The sequence below is a fragment of the Podarcis muralis genome, chromosome 17, assembly GCF_964188315.1.
Source record: "Podarcis muralis chromosome 17, rPodMur119.hap1.1, whole genome shotgun sequence".
In the NCBI taxonomy this organism is placed as follows: domain Eukaryota; kingdom Metazoa; phylum Chordata; class Lepidosauria; order Squamata; family Lacertidae; genus Podarcis; species Podarcis muralis.
Genome location: NC_135671.1, coordinates 5,461,856 through 5,480,666, shown reverse-complemented (window position 1 = coordinate 5,480,666; position 18,811 = coordinate 5,461,856). Strand labels below are relative to the sequence as shown.

The window sequence follows — 18,811 nt, the reverse complement described above, 5'->3', positions numbered from 1 at the left end:
AGTCACATGCACGGGTGCAATATAAGACCACCACCACCCCCTTTATTATGCAATGTGCGGATAAACACACACCTACTATAATAATATTAAATAAATGTTCTGTATTCCAGTCCATTATAGCCACGGAGAAAACACAGCGACCCTCGTTCCATTTTATTTTTAAAAAGCAACTCTTAACACATGCAAGGAGGGAGTAGAGAGGCGCTCGGTTTGTTCCCCTTCTCCGCCTTACAGTACTTTCGGCACAAGCTCGGGGTTTTATAATCCGAATTAATTAATCCGGAGCAAGTACCGCCGCTTGGTTCCGTTTACACACTCGCAAACGTGACTGTCTTCACTCCACCCATACTTCTCCGTTGAGAGTGAGAAATATCCGCTCTTGCAGCAACCCTGATGATACACCGGGATGAGTAAAAGGGCGTTAAGGGCCATCACAGACCCGGTCGGGGCAGGTGATGCGGAGTGTGCGCCCTTAGTGGTTATTGGCAGAGTTACAGGGCTGAGTAAGTCACCCTTGCCCAGTCCTCACACGGCACCTGGAGGTAGGAAACAGACTCTGCACTGCAGGGTTAGCTTTGTGGATGTAGGAAGCCCCTATGAGAGGCAGATCCAGCCTCTTTTGCCACCTAGAACCCTTTAATGTCTGGAGCTGCTAGTACGATTGGATGCAGTTGCGACGAAGAAGAGGTGCGGAAGAAAGGGAAATCGGGAGGAGGTCGAAAAGGCGGCTATTTCCATAGGAAGGGGAACTGCACGCTGGCGCAATCGATCGCCGTCTCTGCATGAGTCCCTGTTCTGATACAGTTCTGCAAACACGCCGTTTCCTGTTTCTGGCCGATCCAAGCGGACGGGGCTGGTCCCGAAGTGAGAAAGAAGAAAAAAAAAATAAGAAAAGCTTGCTGACAACAACACCCCCCCCCCCAATTTCGTAGTTTACGCGGCGCTTTTGAGGCCGGCGTCAGCGGAGCTGGGAGGGAGGGAGTTTCTCATTCGGGGTCTGCAGTAGCAGAGGCGAGAAACTTCTTTTCCCAGGGACCTGGGATACAAAAAAGAGACGGCGGCACAAAGGCAGACCCCGATATTATTTCTTGCAAAGGGGCGCGCACGCTCTCTGCTCTCCGCCGCCTCCCCAGCACCACACCGGATGCGAATCGGGAGTGGATTTCGCCGCTGTCCCGCCAGTATTTTCGAGAGGAGGGCCCAAGGGTGTGCGTGTGCGTGTTTAGAAATCCGCTGCGTGGATGCCCTTCGCTTTCCCTCCCCCTGACGGCGTGCTGCTGCTGCTGCTTTTGCAAAGAGGCGGTGCTGCTGCTGCGAGGAGCAGCTGCTGCGTTTCCTGGGGAGATCGGCTACCTTTGTTTTTCTCTTGCACCGAATCCCACCCCCACGAGGAACACCCCGCACACGCTCGTGGGCCGGGCGTGGAGGAAGCAGGCGTGGGGGGGGGGGCAAGCGAGGGGCAGCTGCCGCTTCTCTCTCCCTTTTTCTCCTCCCCTCCTCCCTCCCCTTCCACCCCCCCCCCCCGTGTACTTTGCTCGGCTGCTCCTCCTCCTCTTAAGGAAGTTTCCTCCCCCTCTTCTTCTCTTCTCTTCTTCTACGAGCGCCGCCGCTGCACTTCCCCATATTTCGCAGCCTTGCCTAACCGCCCGCCCCAACTACTCCCGGGGTGGGGGGGCTAGAGAGAGAGAGAGAGAGGAAGGGCTTTGGCCGGCGGACCCCCCCCCCTTTCCTCCAGCGCGGTGGGGCTGAGCCGGGCACCCTGAGCGAGGCCGAATGCCGGTGGCGGCGGCCAACTCGCACCCCCGCGCGGTGCAGCAGCCCGACGCCCGCCCCTTCGCCGCCTCCGTCCGCCTCCGGGACCGGGACCCCGCCAAGCAGCACCAAGGCGCCGAGGAGCCCCACCACCGCCACGGCCAGGCCGCCGGGGGGGAGGCGGCGGCGAGGGCAGCCGGCGGCAGAACGGCGGCTCCTTCCGGCGCCGCTTCGCCGCCCGCCCTGCTGGCTTTCTCGCCGTCTTCTCCGCCGGGCCCGCCGCCACCGCCGCCCGAGCCCCCGCGGACTCGCTCGCGCTCCCGCTCCGGATTCTTCAGCCTCCTCGCCATGAACGGCGGCGGCGGCGCCACAGCCACGGCAGCTGCCGCCGCCGCCGCCGCGCACTTCCAGCCGCCTCCGCCTGCCCCGCCGCATCTCCATGGGCCGAGCCTGCCCGAGTTGGGCGCCCGCAGCCAAGGCAGAGGGAGCCCCGCCGGACACGGGCACCCCAGGGCCCCGCCGGGAGCCAGGGCGCCCGCGCCAGGTAATGGTGGTGAAGGGCCCATCCAGGCGGGGTTTGGGCGAGGGAGTGTGGGGCGCTGGGGGGGCGGCCATGTGGGAATGGGGGGGGGGCGGCTGTGGGGAGTAAACATGGGGGGGTCTTGGGGGGGGGTCTCTGAAGAGGCCGGCGGCGGAGCGGGGAGGAGGCAGCCTCTGAGGGAACGGGAGGTGACAGGATGTTTGTGAGGTGACTAATAAGTGGGTGCTGAGGTGAATTCCGCGTGAGGCTCCGAGCAAATACTCCAGAAGGCGGGGGCCGGGAACAAAAAAAAGGGGGGAACACCCCACAAAAAGGGGGAAACGGGGGGGGGGGAGGATAAAAAACCAAAAACTTGGGAATGCCTTGGCCCAGCCTTCAACTTAATCCTGTTTACTTGGGAGTTGGAAGTCCCACCGAGTTCAATAGGGCGCAACTTCCTCGTGAAGTGCGTCGAGGATGCCCGCCTCGTCCTCCAAAGAGCGCTGGCTCTTCAAAGCCTCCTGGCTTTTAAAAGGATGCCTTAATTTGCCAGGTGCGGGGTCCAAAGAGAAGCCATAATAAACCGAGGAAATGATTAAAAGCCAGAGACAAAGAGTAGAAAAAAACAACAACACCCCAACCACCAGAAGCACCCCCCCCCAACAACATGTGCTAGGCAGGATGGAAATGGAAGCTGCTTTTCCTCAGGGGGTGGGGGGCTGAAGGTCCACAAAAAAATCAGCATTTTGATTTCCCACAAAAGTTGTCCCATTCAGCGGTGCTTCTCCTCCACGGGTTGTTTGCCATCGCCCCTTCCGCTTCTCAGGGGTGCTTTGCTCTTCCTCTGTGTGTTTGTGGGTCGGTGTTAAGTGTGTTAGTTTGTGTATTCTCTTTTAATATGAAGGGCATTAAACACGCTGGCTTTTTTTGTGTGGAGGGGCAGAGAGAGGGGAGAAGGCCTTGGACGTTGGGAGGACTTTTCCTGCGCTTCTGTCGCCTGCATGTTGGCGACACATGTGCATCTTCCACTTCTGGAAAAGAGGCTCCAGATTCTTTAGTAATAAACTTGGTGTAGTAGCCTGTGAATCGGAGTGGAGGATTGTAGATTGTGTTGTCCCCTGGAATTGGAAGCTGGAAGACTGTCTTTGGAGTGAAATGGCAATAGTGTACATATGGAGATGAAAAAAACCCAAGCTAGCTTTGTGGGGGGGAGGGAGAAAGCTCACAACTAAACAACTTGAACAATTTTGCAGCTGGTGATTTTCAGAACAGCTAAAACTTTTAAGTGCATTGAAGCTAGAAATAATGTGACGGAGTTCAGTGTGGCGCTGAACCTAACAAGATGCTGTGGTGGGAGTTGAGAGAGAGGGGGGGGGAAACTTTTCACCTTTCACAGATATCAGAATTTGTGACTCTGGAAGACCTGAAATGCCTGCCAAAGAAAACTCTAGACCCGTGGTTCCCAATTTAAGGCACCCCCCCCTCCACAGAGGGGCAATTTGATTTTTAAGGGGGGCAATTTGGAAGCTTGTTTAGACCAAGTTAATGGCCTTTTAGGCTTCCTCCATGTGAATGGGAGTTCACTTTTTGAATAATAAGAATTATATGTCACCAGGGGGTAGGGGCATCAGGATTTTAGAGATGCTTAGGTGGGGCATGGCCAAAAAAAGGTTGGGAACCACTGCTTTAGACCCTAGAACAACCACTGTCACAATAACATGCACTATATTACACAATAATATCAATACCAAGTAGATATCTGTACAGCAAGTATGCATGGTATATGATTTTTTTTAAAGGGAGTATTCTGGGTTTTCTTGGTTCCATAGAAAGAATCATATCATTGACAGGGGACCTTACAGTTGAGAGTGCCCATCTATTTGTAATTTAATTAAAATATTTTTTCCCCTTTAAACCTGTGATCGTAATTGCTTTCTTAACTGTTCAAAATCTTATTGGTTCTGCTTTTGACACGAGGTGTTCAAACTATCCCATGGCTTTACGAATAATAACTGATACAGTAAAGCAATATTTTCAGGTGTTTCATGACTAATACCACTTTATGAATTAAAAGTCTGGAATAAATTAGAAGTGCCAGAGCTTTAAGTCTTCTTGGAAGTCACTCCCTCTGCCCTTGATGATCTTCCTCCTAATTCCACATGTACGTGGGCTGGTTGTGGTTACTCACTAGGGAAGGAAAGACACTCTACAAGTTGCATTGCTCATATGAGCACTTCTTTAAAAATCAGGTGTCAGGTATCCATGAGTTCAGTATCAGATCAGGCTCTTGAACTACATTGTGATAGGTTAAGGTTTTGTCTAAATTAAGCAACTTTTTCTGGGTGCTGGACATAATAATTTTCTGCACTGCACCCACTAAGTAATGTAAAAATGATCAGTGTATTTTATTAAATGTCAACTTTCACCTCAGTAAGATAATCTTAGATATGATTTGCATTTAAAATAAGAGTTGCTTGTTAATACTTGAGGACATGAATTCTATTGCTCCCCTGAAAGTTCACATGTAATAAACCCCAATGAATTTGCATTTGTGGGGCTGGTATGATCTGAAATATGCCTGGTCCTGATTTCTTCAAAAACCTGTAAACCTAGTATGCTGATGAAACAGCAGAGAAAACAGTACTTGTGGGCTAGATGTGTATTTCTTTCAGCTGGGCAAAATCTTTTTTTAAAATTGTGGTAGCTGAATTTCAGATAACCAAAAAAAGTTAAATACATCTTCTTTTATTGAATTGGCTTTGTGCTGAGCAGCTGATACCTGATTTTGAACGTTAGGCCTATGTCCTAATGCAGGCATAGGCAAACTTGGTCCTCCAGATGTTTTGGGACTACAACTCCCATCATCCCTAGCTAACAGGACCAGTGGTCAGGGATGATGGGAGTTGTAGTCCCAAAAATATCCAGAGGGCCGAGTTTGCCTATGCCTGTCTTAGTGTAAGGGATTGTTTACAATAGTATTCAATGAGAGATACATCTTTTTCTGTTCAACTTTAAGAACTGCAAATATTTTTAAGAATCTCAATTCTAAACATTCTGGCAGATGCTTTGTTATTCCATTTTTATTTAATTTGAATACTTTTGAAGTCATTAAATGGAGTAATGTGGAATAAAGAGCAAAATATGTGACGTAATGTATAGAGAGCATTCTTCAGTACTAGGTTATTTTTAATGTTTAGCTAAAGTGACTGATGTAGTCCTGGGGCAGAGCCAGTAATGATGGTACATGTAATACTTTCGAATAAAGTGTTAGTTTTACATTGGGCTGTAGTAAGTAATTCAAAATGGTTTCAGTTCTTCTTTTCATTAGAGTTATTTCTTAGACCTGAAAAATTTAGATTTGCATATTTACACCTGTACATGATTACTCAAGAAAACCCACTGAGATGATGGGACTAGTTTCAAGTAAGTGTGCATAGGAATTGTCATAGGAAAACATAAAGCACTCCCATTACATCTTGGAGACAAGTATTAGACTTTATTGCATTTTATTTTATTTTTAAAAATAAATGGAATAGACTTCCAATTAATGATGTCACTCTGAACCAAGAAGAGGTTAGTTGTAGATGATCAATCCTTCCTTTTTCACACAACAGTGGCTTATCCTTGCATAGTTTCTGGTTGAACTATTGCTTCAATGGAGAGTAAAGCAATTGGGAGTTCATACTTTGGCTGACCTTTGTAGCAAGCCATTGTCATCACTGATACAACCCTTTACCTTCCCCTGTCCTCTTCCTATGTGTGCTCTGCACAATCTTCAAATCTGCTCTGAGAGGTTGGGGGAACCCTCAAGACAGATTTAGGAGGCACATTATTCAGTTTATTCAGTCATTGAATAAACTCGTTATATAAATTTTTAAATCTGTGGTAAGCTTTCAAGTTATCCAGAACTCTTCTTCAGGCAAGATGGTATACAAAGCAGGGGTTGAGGGTGGGTGGGTGGGTGGGTGGGAGACAAAGGAAAACAAGGTTCAAACATTAGGATGATGTTGTAGCTGTGAGGTTAGCTTGTTCTAAGATTGCAGGCTGGATAAGTCCCTCTCAGGTGCTATAGGAACCAGGTTACACATGTAGAATTCTGGGATAAAAAAGCAATGAGTGCTACTCATTTCTGAGAAATCAAAGTCTAATTTGTAACCCAGATCAATCCCAAACCTTAAATGGAACACACAGGTTGCTGGGAAGGCAGAGACCAGAAGTAAAGGGAAACATGGCAGCCTTTAATTTAGCAAAGCCACTGATTAATTTTGATGTACTAAGTAAAAAAGCCAAATGAAGCCAAATTGTATAGTATTACCAAGCGCTTTGAGGGGATGTCCTTGGCTGTGCTAAATTAAAGAGACCTTGTGTAACACCTTCCCTGATGAAGAGTTCTAGAGAACTCAAAAGCTCGCCACACTTTGGTGACATTTTGGCTGGCCCTGCTAAAGGCATTGCCCAACTGTGACTGTTGGGTAAGTGAGGTGTCTCATATCATGCTGGGCTTGGAGAATTTGGGAGAGGAACAAGAGTCTGCAGCTGCATACATCTTACCATTTATTCTGGCTCCAGTGCGCTCCCGCTGCTGAGTATAAATCTGTATACAAATGTTGTTACTAACAACCCTGTACTGTAGTTCAAAAGCTTTCCAAACTGTGTCATAACACATTAGTGTTTTGGCTGCAGTGTGTAGTGTAGGTGTGCCACACACACACTCGCCATGTGTCACCAACATGAAAAGTTTAGAAAGCTCTGCTGTAGTTTCTTTAGAAATACTGCTGCCTGATGCTTTTTCTCTCAAACCAGCTTCAACCTGGAAGGAAAACTTAAGCCACATTCACTTTGCAGTTAAGCTGAGGTGTGCACATTGGAGATGGCCATTGTGCATGCGTGGATGACAGCTTATGCACAGATGAGATCTTCATGTTCGGAGGGAGGGGTTGCAGGGGCAAGGAAACCAAACAGGTAACATGCATCGGTGAAGACATCCCCACATCTTCTGTAGTGTGCATATAAATGTGCACATGCAACTTGAAATGCAGCAGGGGAAAACTTATTTCACTGTGTTTTAAGCTGCTAATGTGCACATAGCCTGACTGTCTTGTCCAGCAGAAGCTGAGAGACTCCTCCCTTCTCAGATTTCTGTGATGTGGGGGAAGGGGGAAGGGTCTCTTGCTTTGTGCTGGGCTGCTAGCAGAAGATGATCGTCAGTAAGAGACTTATGGTCATTGCTGTTGACCACACAAATGGGCCTCTGGAACCATTGCTGTTCCTCCCTACTTTGTTTATATGCTGATAAGATGACATAGTGGAGGTTCCATACTTCTTGTATTGTGTATGAGGGTGTAAGTGCTTTTGAAAAGGGTGTTTCAGTGTAGAAGAACTAATTTTTGTTGTTTCAGCTTCTCATGCTGCTGGAATTCCCTCTTCTACACAACCGTTAATAATAAAAAGAGTGTTGTCCTCTACTGATGGTATTCCTCCCCCCCTCCTTAAATAAACAGGTGGGAATCCTACTTGTGGATTCTTCTGATCAATACTCTATCAAAATATTTCTGCCTAGAAGGACAGACAGACTTACACTCTCCTTTCAAATCACACTGTCTAGCTATTTTAAGCAGCCCAGAGGACACAGTAGTAAACTACTGCTGGTCAAGTACAAACTGTACAGTGATGTAAGCATGCAGTAAACCAGTAGTATAGTTGTAGGTTGAGCATATCTATATGCAGCTGGAAATTGGTATCTTTTGTGGGGGTTATTTTTAAAAATAAAAGATTGAATTATTAGCATTTCAGTTGTGCATCTTTTTTAAAAATCTGGTTTATGAAATTTAAAAATCTAACATATTTTAAAGCCTATATTCTTCTAATCTTAATCTGTAATCATGATCCTTTATCACTCAAATTGAGTTGAAGTCTGCTTTTTCTGTAAAAAAAGAAAAAGAAAACCAGGTTTAAAAAAAAGACATCTGAGTCAAACATAAAAATATGACCTAGTTATATGACTGTTATTACTGTGGGCTTTTTCTTGAACCAAAGAACAAGCAAACCATCAAACCTGCTAGGATATTGGATCCAGGAGATGTAATTCTGTATTTCCCTAGGATCATCCACTGGACCCCACCTGGGTGAACTTGTTTTTTCGTTTATGCCTTGTAACTCCCTGAGATCTGCAGTGTGTTCAGTTCTGAATATTTTATTACTTTACTAACCAAACAAGGAGGATATTTACTTTTGATTTCATGAAGAAACACTGTTTTGCTCACTAACAACCAGCAGTTTTTGGAAAGTGATAGGCACTCAGTGACCTTGCTTTGTGTCCTGCATGTGGACAGAGACAACCAAACAGAAATCCTGTCTGTCTGTCTGTCTGTCTCTCACTCTCTCTCTCACACACAGCCAGGGGTAGCCAATGTAGTGCATGCCAGATAAACTACATTTTCCATCAGCTCCAGCATTGGTCAGGGATGATGGGAGCTGAAGGGTACTATCTAAGCTTAAAATAATTATAGGAATATCCTCTTATGATGGTTAAGGATGTCTTTATTTACAAATCAGTGTTTTACTATTTTATAGTAGCCAGTTAGTATGCAAGTGTATTCAGGAAATGTATGAACTACAGTTTTACCTGCTACTGGTGCATCAGGTACAGCTATTCCTAGTCAGAGATAGCCTGGTCATGGTGATCCATGCTTTCATAACCTCAAGACTTAATTGTTCCAATGCACTGTATGTGGTGCTACACGTGAGCCTAGTCTGGAAGCTCCAGCTGATGCAAAATGCTGTGGCCAGATTTTTTTTTATGGGGACAGGCTACTGCCAGCACATAACTGAGGTGCTTAAAAGCTTGCACTGGCTGCTCATATGGTACCAGGACAGGTTCCAGGTTCTTGTATTTTTACAAGGTTTTTAACAACTCTGGTCCAAGATATCTTAAGGGCCACCTGATCTCTTACATTCCTGCTTGAGCACAAAGAAATTTGGGGGAGTCTCTTGTTTGTGGTTCCCCACGTCTCAGATTCACAGCTTGCAACTACTTTGGAAGCTGAGCGTTCAGTGTTGTGCGGGCCCAGTCCTGTGAAAGCCCCCCCCTGAGATTAGAAAGACACCCTCCTTGCTGAACGTCAGGCACACGACAAAGACTTTCTTCTCCCACCCGGCATATTAATGTAGTGTTTGGCTTAGTGATGCCTTTTTATTCTCTGTGTGGTTTATTTTTACTCTCACTGCTTAGAATTGATAATGATCTAGCGGTATATAAATGCCTTAAATAAATCGTACAATATGGAGTAATGTCAGAAGGATAACAATGTTACAGTAAAGGCAAAATAATTTTGTGGCACGTTAAAAGACAAATTTATTGTGGCATAAGCTTTTGTGGGCATGAACCACTTCATCAGATACATGGGAAGTGTGATTTAAATTGGTCCACTATGCCTCCATATTTGGAATGTCACTCTGTAGAGAATAAAAATAACATTGAAAGTAGCCTCAAAATATGCACCTGTCCATATCAAAATGACATAGTTTAACTCTTGACGGGGTTACACTCCCTCTGAAGTGGGCATGTAGCTTGTGGGTATATCTGGATCCTTTACTGTTGCTCAAGGCTCAGGAGGCCTCAGTGGTGTGGAGTACCTTCCATCAGCTTTTGCTTGTGGCCCAGCTGCACCCATATCATATCCGGACAGGGATAGCATAACTTAGGTCATCTGGCAACCTCTAGGTTTGATTACTGCAACACGTTGTATGTGGGGCTGCCTCTGAAGATGATTCAGAAACTTAGCTGGTGCAGATTTGGTGGCTAGGTTGCTCACTGGGGCAAGGCAGTTTGAGCATATTACACTAATCCTGGCCCAATGGTACTTGGTGCCATTTAAGTTAGACCAATAAAAAGTGCTGGTTTTGGACTATAAAGTCCTAAATAGCTCAGGAATGCAATACCGCAAGGACCGCCTTTCACCATATGAACCTATCCTGTGATCATTATCTGAGGCCCTTTTTCTCCACAAGAGGTCTGAATGGTGGTGACACAAGAACAGGCCTTTTCTGCGGTGGTTCACTGTTTGGAATGCTCTCCCCAGGGAGAGGCCATATCTTTAGATGCCAGGTGAAAATGTTTCTCTTCAATCATGTGTTCAGCTAATTAACATTTTATGTGGAAGGGAGTTTGGTTTTTTAAAAATGTATTTTGTATTCTCATTTTGTATTTTTCTGTTGTGAACTGTCCAGGGATCTTTGTTGGAAGTGCAGTATACAAATTAAATAATAATGATAATAATAATAAACTTGACTCATTGTATGTTACATAAACATTGGAGGGATAGGTGGGCCAAAGGAGTGTCAATTTGGTATTTTAAACTGTTGCTCTTTATAATCCCAAATAATTCATTTAGGCTGCAATCCTATGCACAGTTCCCTGGGAGCAAGTGCCTTCCTCCTGAATTTTGAGAACCTATATCTAAGACTAAACACACATAGGATTGTGATACTTGCAGGGGAACTATAAATATCTGGGGTGTTAGAAAAGTATAATTATGGACTTTGTGCATTTAGAATTGTTTGTGCCACATCTTCAGAGTGCTCTTTATTTATTGAAATTGGCTATCACAAAAGTACTGGCAAATAGTAAGATGGGACAGTGAATTTCTGTGCTTTTTTTTTTTTATCAGCAGTCTTGGCAAACTAGAGTTAAAGTGTTTTGTGAAATTTATTAGTCAAACCTTTTTCCTATTTCCTCACTTTTAAAAATATAATCTGAGATCACTACACTTAATACATGATTGAAGTGTCATTGTGCTTCAGTGTTAGAAACTGAGTTGAAAGCTAGTAGCTAAATGGCACCTTAAACCTAGGTTATGGTGCAACAATGGAATGTCCAGGCTCCCTTTTTTATAACAAGAATACAAAGCTGAAAATGAATGAACTGCAGCTAAAATATTAAGTTCATTTTTTACATGGTGTAGTCCTTCCCCTGCCCACACCCCTAATATTGTTAAAAGGGTCTCTTCTCCAGTCTTCAGAGAGTAGCTGGAAGTGGAGAGGCAGAAAACGGTCCTCCTTTCCTTCCACTCTGCAGTTTTAATCTGAAATCTTAGGCGCAGTACGGCAGCCAGAGCTCAGAAACTGCTCGTGCTAATGAAATTCCCTGTCACAAGATGTGCCTAGAACAATGGGAGTTTCGAGCACTGCTGTGGTTTTAGAAATTAGTGTCCCCAGTACTGACTAGGCAAATCTGGATTCAACTCCTCTTCATGAATCTTCTGGATTGCCTTGAGCAAGTCATTCTGTCACCCTCGGTATATCTATGGAAATGGTATTGCTAAATACCAACTTTACAGGACTGGTGTGCAGTTTAATAAAGTGAAAACACTTTCCCCAGATGAAATCAGGAAGTAGAAAAAACTGTGTTTGTATGTCAAATGTTATGAAAATCATTGAGGGGGTATATACATTTTGTTAAATAATTAAAATAAATGTTTGATATGCATAATTCAGGTTTTCATCAGTATATTCATAATTAATGCCAAAGATATGTACCACAGTTTCATATGTATGCTTATTTGATGGCGAATGTGCATAGGATTGTAGCCATAGGTTGTGTACATACTGACTTTGAAGCACATTCTTCTCAAAGTAATCCTGGGCACTGTACGTTACTCCTCACAGACTTACAATTCCCAGCAATCTGTAGCAAACTACTGAGGCCAGAAAAAAATGTTTTTAGAATGCTTTAAAGATAGTGTGCGTATTTGGCCTTAGTTATTGAATTAGCAAAGGGACGCGGGTGGCGCTGTGGGTTAAACCACAGAGCCTAGGACTTGCCGATCTCATGGTCGGCAGTTCGAATCCCCGCGGCGGGGTGCGCTCCTGTCGTTCGGTCCCAGCGCCTTCCCACCTAGCAGTTCGAAAGCACCCCCGGGTGCAAGTAGATAAATAGGGACCGCTTACTAGCGGGTAGGTAAACAGCGTTCCGTGTGCTGCGCTGGCTCGTCAGATGCAGCTTGTCACGCTGGCCACGTGACCCGGAAGCGTCTGCGGACAGCGCTGGCTCCCGGCCTATAGAGTGAGATGAGCGCACAACCCTAGAGTCTGTCAAGACTGGCCCGTATGGGCAGGGGTACCTTTACCTTTACCTATTGAATTAGCAAAGCAATATTGGGATGGGACATTTTGCAGAGCAACTTAACTTCTCTTTCATATAAGAACTAGATCCTAGAGACACAGAGGCAAAATGAAGAGGAAAGCAATCTTTAGCCATATCTCTTGTCTTGTAGGAGATAGAGAGAGAAGCAGCGTGGGCAGGTTTGCTCAGTATGTGAGCCAGCCCATTTATTGTGGCCTGCCAGTAGCTTGCAGTCACCATTCGCTTCATGTTTTGCTGTCCTAGACAGGCAGAAAAAACCCAGGAGGTTTACCATACATAACTGCTGGTTGCATTTGGCTTGGTGAGTCAGAATTTGTACAGGCCTTGGCTAGAGACAGGTTTCTCGGTTGGGAGGTGAGATCTTCCTTGTAATGGAACATTTTAGTTGGCTAGTTTATTTATAAGTAGATGTTTTGGGCTTTATTAAGGGAAACTTTATAAAAATAAGTTTTGAATATGTCAAGGTAGTTTTTGGGGTACCCTTGCATGCTTGCTAATACCTCAAATCTCTCATGGTATTTAGGATTGTTTTATTAACTGTACTAAGATCTTTAGGGTTAGTCTTCAACATGCTTCAGTTTCATTTTTTTTAAAGGCAGTAAAAGTGTTCATAATCAAAAGGCACATATTCACCAGTTTTACCATCAAATACTGTGATGAGGGGTTATGAAAAGCTGTATTCTAAACTGCTTTAGTTTGAAAGAATTCAGTCTGAGGGATCTACGCCTTTTTTTGAATATGCAAAATTCATCATGTGAAGGTTATAAACCATGTAAAAAGCAGTGAGTGAAAAACCGCTAGTTCACAGCAATCTTGACAGATGTTGTACATTTTCAATAGTGTGAATCTTGAATTGGCACAATATATTTTTAATTGTTTTAAGGCAGTATGTTTTGCCTTGTAATTGAAAAGCATGCACTGTAGCTTTATAGCAAGTTGTATCCTTAAAATTGACATTTTGTGATACCCTTAAATAATAATAAAAAAGAGTTTTCATAATTTATTATGAGCAAGTTCAATAGTTTCTTGGCAATTAAAAAAAATGTGATTGATTTTTGGTAGATGAAAACTGGGCTTCCATATTTAGTGTGTGCCTCATTTTAATACCTTAAATTAGGTTAGTCTGCAACACATCCTTAATGAAAACTTGGACAGCAGAGGTTTACAGTATTTAATGGAGTGCAAACATGCAGAAATAACTCAATACCTCTGCTAAGTGACATTTCTCTTGAAGCTTCTGAATTAATTACTAAAGACTTGGAAAGTACAGTTAATAAAGGAATTAAGTCTCAATAAATAAGTAAATATATAAATGGCAATATTTAATAGCCAGAAGCACATAACTTAAACATTTCCCCATTTCATGTAGCTGTTGAGAGCTAGTATTGGACTGGGAAGAACTTGGTCAGTGAAGTTTACTGGGTGGCATGGAGTTGGTCAGTATCAGCACCAAACCTTCCTCATGATGGCTGTTGTTTGAAATAATTTCTAAACCACCCTTTATTTTTTTTAAAAAAATCCCAAACAAAACACATCTGAAAAAGACCGTGTGAAAAAATGAACCCATAACCCAAGTTTAAGGTGCCATTTAGCTTCTAGCTTTCAAGGTGGTAGGATGCTGGAGTAGATAGTTCTCATTTAGCAAGTCTAGCAAGGTTCTTCCTATAACTTGTGTGAGTCAATGAGTCCTTAGATAGAACTTTCATATGTTCTCATGTCACCTCAAGAGACACAAAAAGAAATACAGTACAATATCCAAACTCAAAAGTAAGCTGAGGTGCAGAAATAGGTATGCATATAAATGTGTATATTATACACTCTCCCCCAAATATGCATGTGCGCACACTTGCAGCCCGCCTTTATGCGTGTTCAATATATTCACAACCATGCATACGTGTATTGTGCTGAACCTGGAAGTGACCTGGAAACGTCATAAAGATGTCACTAAAACATCACTAAAAAAGCGGAAGCCTGTTTCCAGGCTTTTTCAATGGCCTTCAGTTATACATGATTTCACTGACGCATGCAGTGCCTTGGAACATAACCCCCATGTAAACGAGGGCCTGCCTGTATAAATATTCATAATAAATATTTCTGACAAAACTGAAAACCTTGGTCTGGGGAAAAAATATTTACAGGAAACTTACCTATCTTATCTGTAGAAAATCTGAGTACATATGATAAGTCTTGAAATATGTAGGTTGATATGAAGGTGGTGTTTTTCTAGTGCCCAATCTGTAAATATAGATAATGCCTAATTCACCTCATGTCACTTTAAACATGATGCATCTCAATTGAGTTGTTTCACTCATTTTGTTATTTGTCAGCTGCTGAATAATCAGATGATGTATATGAAGATGTGAACTACATCAGTTATCTTTACTGGGAACTTATCTATCCACCCTTGCCCCCCATTTGAATAAATTATTGTAGCATGAAGAGCCTGGGTGAATTTAGTTGCATTAACTAAACTTTGTAAAGGATTATTAAGGCTTGGAATAATATTAGGCCAGAGGTTTGCAATGCTGCATTTTTAAATATGAGCAAAACACTCATGGATGAAAGATGGCAAATGGTTGAAATAATTTATAAGTTCATCTCATGTATTGCTAATCATCTTACCAGTTTTGAGAGCATACTTCTGCTAATGAAAGCCTGCATCTGAGACTTTAGGCATTTGACAGATGTAACATAAATTGCACTGTTAAACTAGCTGTGTCTATGAATAATAAAATCTGCAGACAGAAAAGTATTTCATAATTGAGGGGAAGATCTATTTCTGTATGGTATATTAATATGAAATATTGAAGTGAGTGAGAATTGTTCATTTTCACTCTGTATATATTGGGATATTCTCTCCCCCACTCCCCCCAAATACCAGCTGAAAAAATGTGAAGGGGTTCTTCAAGCAAGGGCATTTTGAGTCTGCAGCTCCTATTGATTTAAATGGGAGTTTAGTATCCATTAGCTTTCTGAATCAGCCCTAAGGCAGTTGAAGTACCAATGTCCTATGTTATAAGGTACAGGAGCTGACATCTGCATAGCCAGAGTCCATCTGGATATGGCATAAAGTCAGCAATAGCTTAGCTAGAAATGAGGCAGAGATGATTTGGAGATGTTGCTCTCTAGCACAACCTTTATGAAGCTGACAGCAGACTAAAAGATTTAATTCCATCTTTTCAGAAACAGACATAGAAATACACATGCCAGCTGATTATTTATTAGTCTTAGCAAGATATATATGCATAAAGTGTCCAAAATGCAGTCCAAGGCACATCTGTAAATAGATTTAATGAAATATACTGGACTTAATTACAAATTAGCCAAGCATTTTGGCATTCGGTTAACCCAGGTTTTTTAAGCAGCTACTTGCCTATGGTGAGCAAGAACAGGTGATCAAGAAGGGAAGCTTTTTAATATGGGATTGAATGTTTGTTTCAGGTTTCCTGTGCCATACAAATAACTAAAGCATATATTTGATAAAGTAAGCTAGTTACAGTTTTGGTGGGTTGTTGATTTGCAGGAGTGAGTTGCCAGCTGTCCCTTTATTGCCTCCAGGTGTACAGCAGAGCAGCAACCATTGTAACTGGAAGAAGAATACTGTACACTGCTGACTGGATATGCTGTTGCAGTATTTTTGCATTACTCTCCTTATTTTGTAAGCACTGGGAAGCAAAACACGGCCACACTGCTTATGACTCATTTGTAACTGTCCTGTGATATGCTGTGGAGTAGTTTGAGGTGGGGGAGTGACACTTGGTGGGGCAAGACAGACCCCTTGATTAAAAGCCTATTTAAACAATTGTGTGAAAGAGGCAATGTAAAAGAAGTTTGGTTATGGTGAAGGAAGTGGCAGTAGTGTGAATACTTAAGAGTTATATTTTCCATATATAAAATGGCTGAGTATGGAACTGGACATATGTGATGTAGCTAATTTATATTAAGATGATAGAAGTGTGATTATCAGTTCAGGGCTGCTGTGGACTATGCAGTGTCCACACTACGTTCAGCATCAATATGGCAAGCCGATGTATGCCAGATTGCCCAAGGAGAAGTGAACTGGTCCCAGTTGGATACAGAGCAGGTAAAAGCTCCCATGCCAATCAGTAGTGGGACTGCGCTTGTGAATAGCTGCTGTAACCTTACCTGGGCAAGACAGTGAAACCCAGAACTGTGATTACTTTCAAAGGGAAAGGGTGGCAGTAGTAGTGGAGAGGGCAGTACATGTTTGGTCTTCAAAACCATACCCACCCTTTTCTCTTCTCTTGCTCACATTTTGATTAAGATCCTCCATAAAGAACAGTAGTAGAAAACTCAGAAGTTTGTTCATTACGCTGTGAGATTTTAGCAGTATTAATAAAGTTGTTATCCTACTGTGACTTTCAGATTTTTCTAATGGACCACTGTGGGTTACCTATGCTTTTTGTGCACTCTGGTGAATATCAAATTTTGTTATCCAAAAGAGAGGTCTTAAAACTAGAAATAAATTTATCTACTACCACCTGAAGATGGAAGTTTACTTTGAAGGGGTTACATGCCCGCAACCACTAAACAATATTCTGCTCGGCTGCTTTGGACTATTTTTACCTGGTGCTTCAAAATTAATCTCCAGCTTGGCTGATATAAAAAAATACAATGTTTTTCTTTACTTAATTTACTTCTGCTTTCTGTCTCACAAGAGAAAAGGAACCCTTGTGCTCTACTTGGTGCTGGTGAAAGGTCTGAGTGACTGCTGGCTTTAATAGTTTCAATTTAAAGACTACAGCCATTATTTTTCTTGGTTCCAGCAACACTTAGGTCCCATCTACATCATACATTTAAAGCACATCTTCTGCAAGAATCCTGGAAACTGTGGTTTATTTAAGGGTGCTGGGAATTGTAGCTCTCTCTGGGGGTAAACTACTTTCCCCAGGATTCCTTTCTTTAGGGATGGGGCTTTGGTGTATGGTGTGTATGCACCTTGGCATGACCTTGAAGCTGTTTTGCTCCAAAGGGAGACTTTTTTAATTAAGGCTGTCAAACACCTGCATTATTTGTATAGTCCATCTTAAGGCACTGCAGACTTTGGGCTTAAATGTCATACTACTTCCCCCCTCTATATCCCATCCTCATTTTTCTTAACATCCAGTCTGATAAAGTGTTGTGGAGAACTTGAAAGATGGTTCCCTGTTTGTAACATTTTTGTCGCTCCTAATAGAACCTGTATTAGCCTGTTTTTGAATCAGAATTAGTGTCTTAACAGGTTTGTGTTACAATGCCTCTGTTCCAAAACAATAATCCTAGCAAAGAGATGCCCTTATGCCTGCAGGTCTTGTTCTCAGTCTACTTTTAAAGTTCACTTTATTGCATGCACAACACAAGTTATTTTTAAAAACACATGCCATTGCCACTTCAATACAAACTTATCAAAGGAGCTAAAATGTGAAGAATTAACTACAGCTCCCACTTAGATTGGGAACAAAACATCAAGCTGTCACAAGCTGAATGACATCCAAAACTCTTTAAGGGGATATTGTCAGGGAAGAGAGAAGACACAATATTAGAACTAGTCGTTTTTTGAGGGGGGCAGGGAGAGTAAACTTTATGTACAAACAAAACATCAGTGATGGAGCCACTCTGGAAATACTTTTCCTGCATTAATGTTTGAATTACTCTCTAGTGGGGGGGGGGGGGGACATTTCTTCAAATTTGTCTTGGAAAACAGCTGTGTCCAGTGTTGGTTGGCTGCTGACCTTTGATGTCATGAACCAACCTTCCCCTTTTCAAAGAAAAAGAGATTGCTTTATAAAAACACATGAATAAAAATGTAATTGAATAAATGCACATGTAGAGCTTCAGAAAGAAAGAAAGCACACAACCTGTCTAAAAAGGGGGGGGGAGGAGAGAGGCTGAACTACTAACTGAATTAGCATTTATATTGCTGGTAGGTCTGTCTGTCACATACCTTATGAAGGTGGGAGGATGCCAGGCTCACTATGGGAGAAAAATCCTGCTGAGACCCCTCCTTTAACATTTCATTTGTACACAGCTTTCAAAAGCATCATTTTAATTACAAATTAACTGCTTCCATTTTTGCACCTCTCTCTTCATCCTGTGTTTACAGAAAGAGCTGAAATTTCACTTGCAGGATGCATTGTTTTCTCTTGTATGTTGTTTTTTTTAAAAAAAAATCTTTTGATTATTGATAAAGCAGCGATTTTGTAGCTGTGCTTCATTCTATCACACATCCAGGTATGGGTTTTCTCAGTGTCCTTTAGTGACTGAAGAGGCAAGCAAGTACATAGCTGGAATGAAAGGGGCAATAGGGATGTAGGCAGCAAAGGGAGAGGAAAAGATAACAGCTGGTGACGTTCATTAAAGCAACAAGGTTATCCCTGTACAACAGGTTTCTCAGA

General features: G+C 42.9%; 1 protein-coding gene across 3 annotated transcripts in view; it reads left to right on the top strand.

Annotated features, from left to right (window-relative positions):
• The first annotated feature begins 1,610 nt into the window (after positions 1–1,610).
• Positions 1,611–18,811, top strand: part of RNF38 (ring finger protein 38) — an 81,563-nt gene continuing 64,362 nt past the window's right edge. For all 3 annotated transcript variants that reach the window (XM_028711527.2, XM_028711530.2, XM_028711529.2), the window contains exon 1: positions 1,611–2,296. In XM_028711527.2, the coding sequence (XP_028567360.2) occupies positions 1,774–2,296 (523 nt within the window). In that variant the 5' untranslated portion in view covers positions 1,611–1,773. The remainder of the gene's footprint in view (positions 2,297–18,811) is intronic.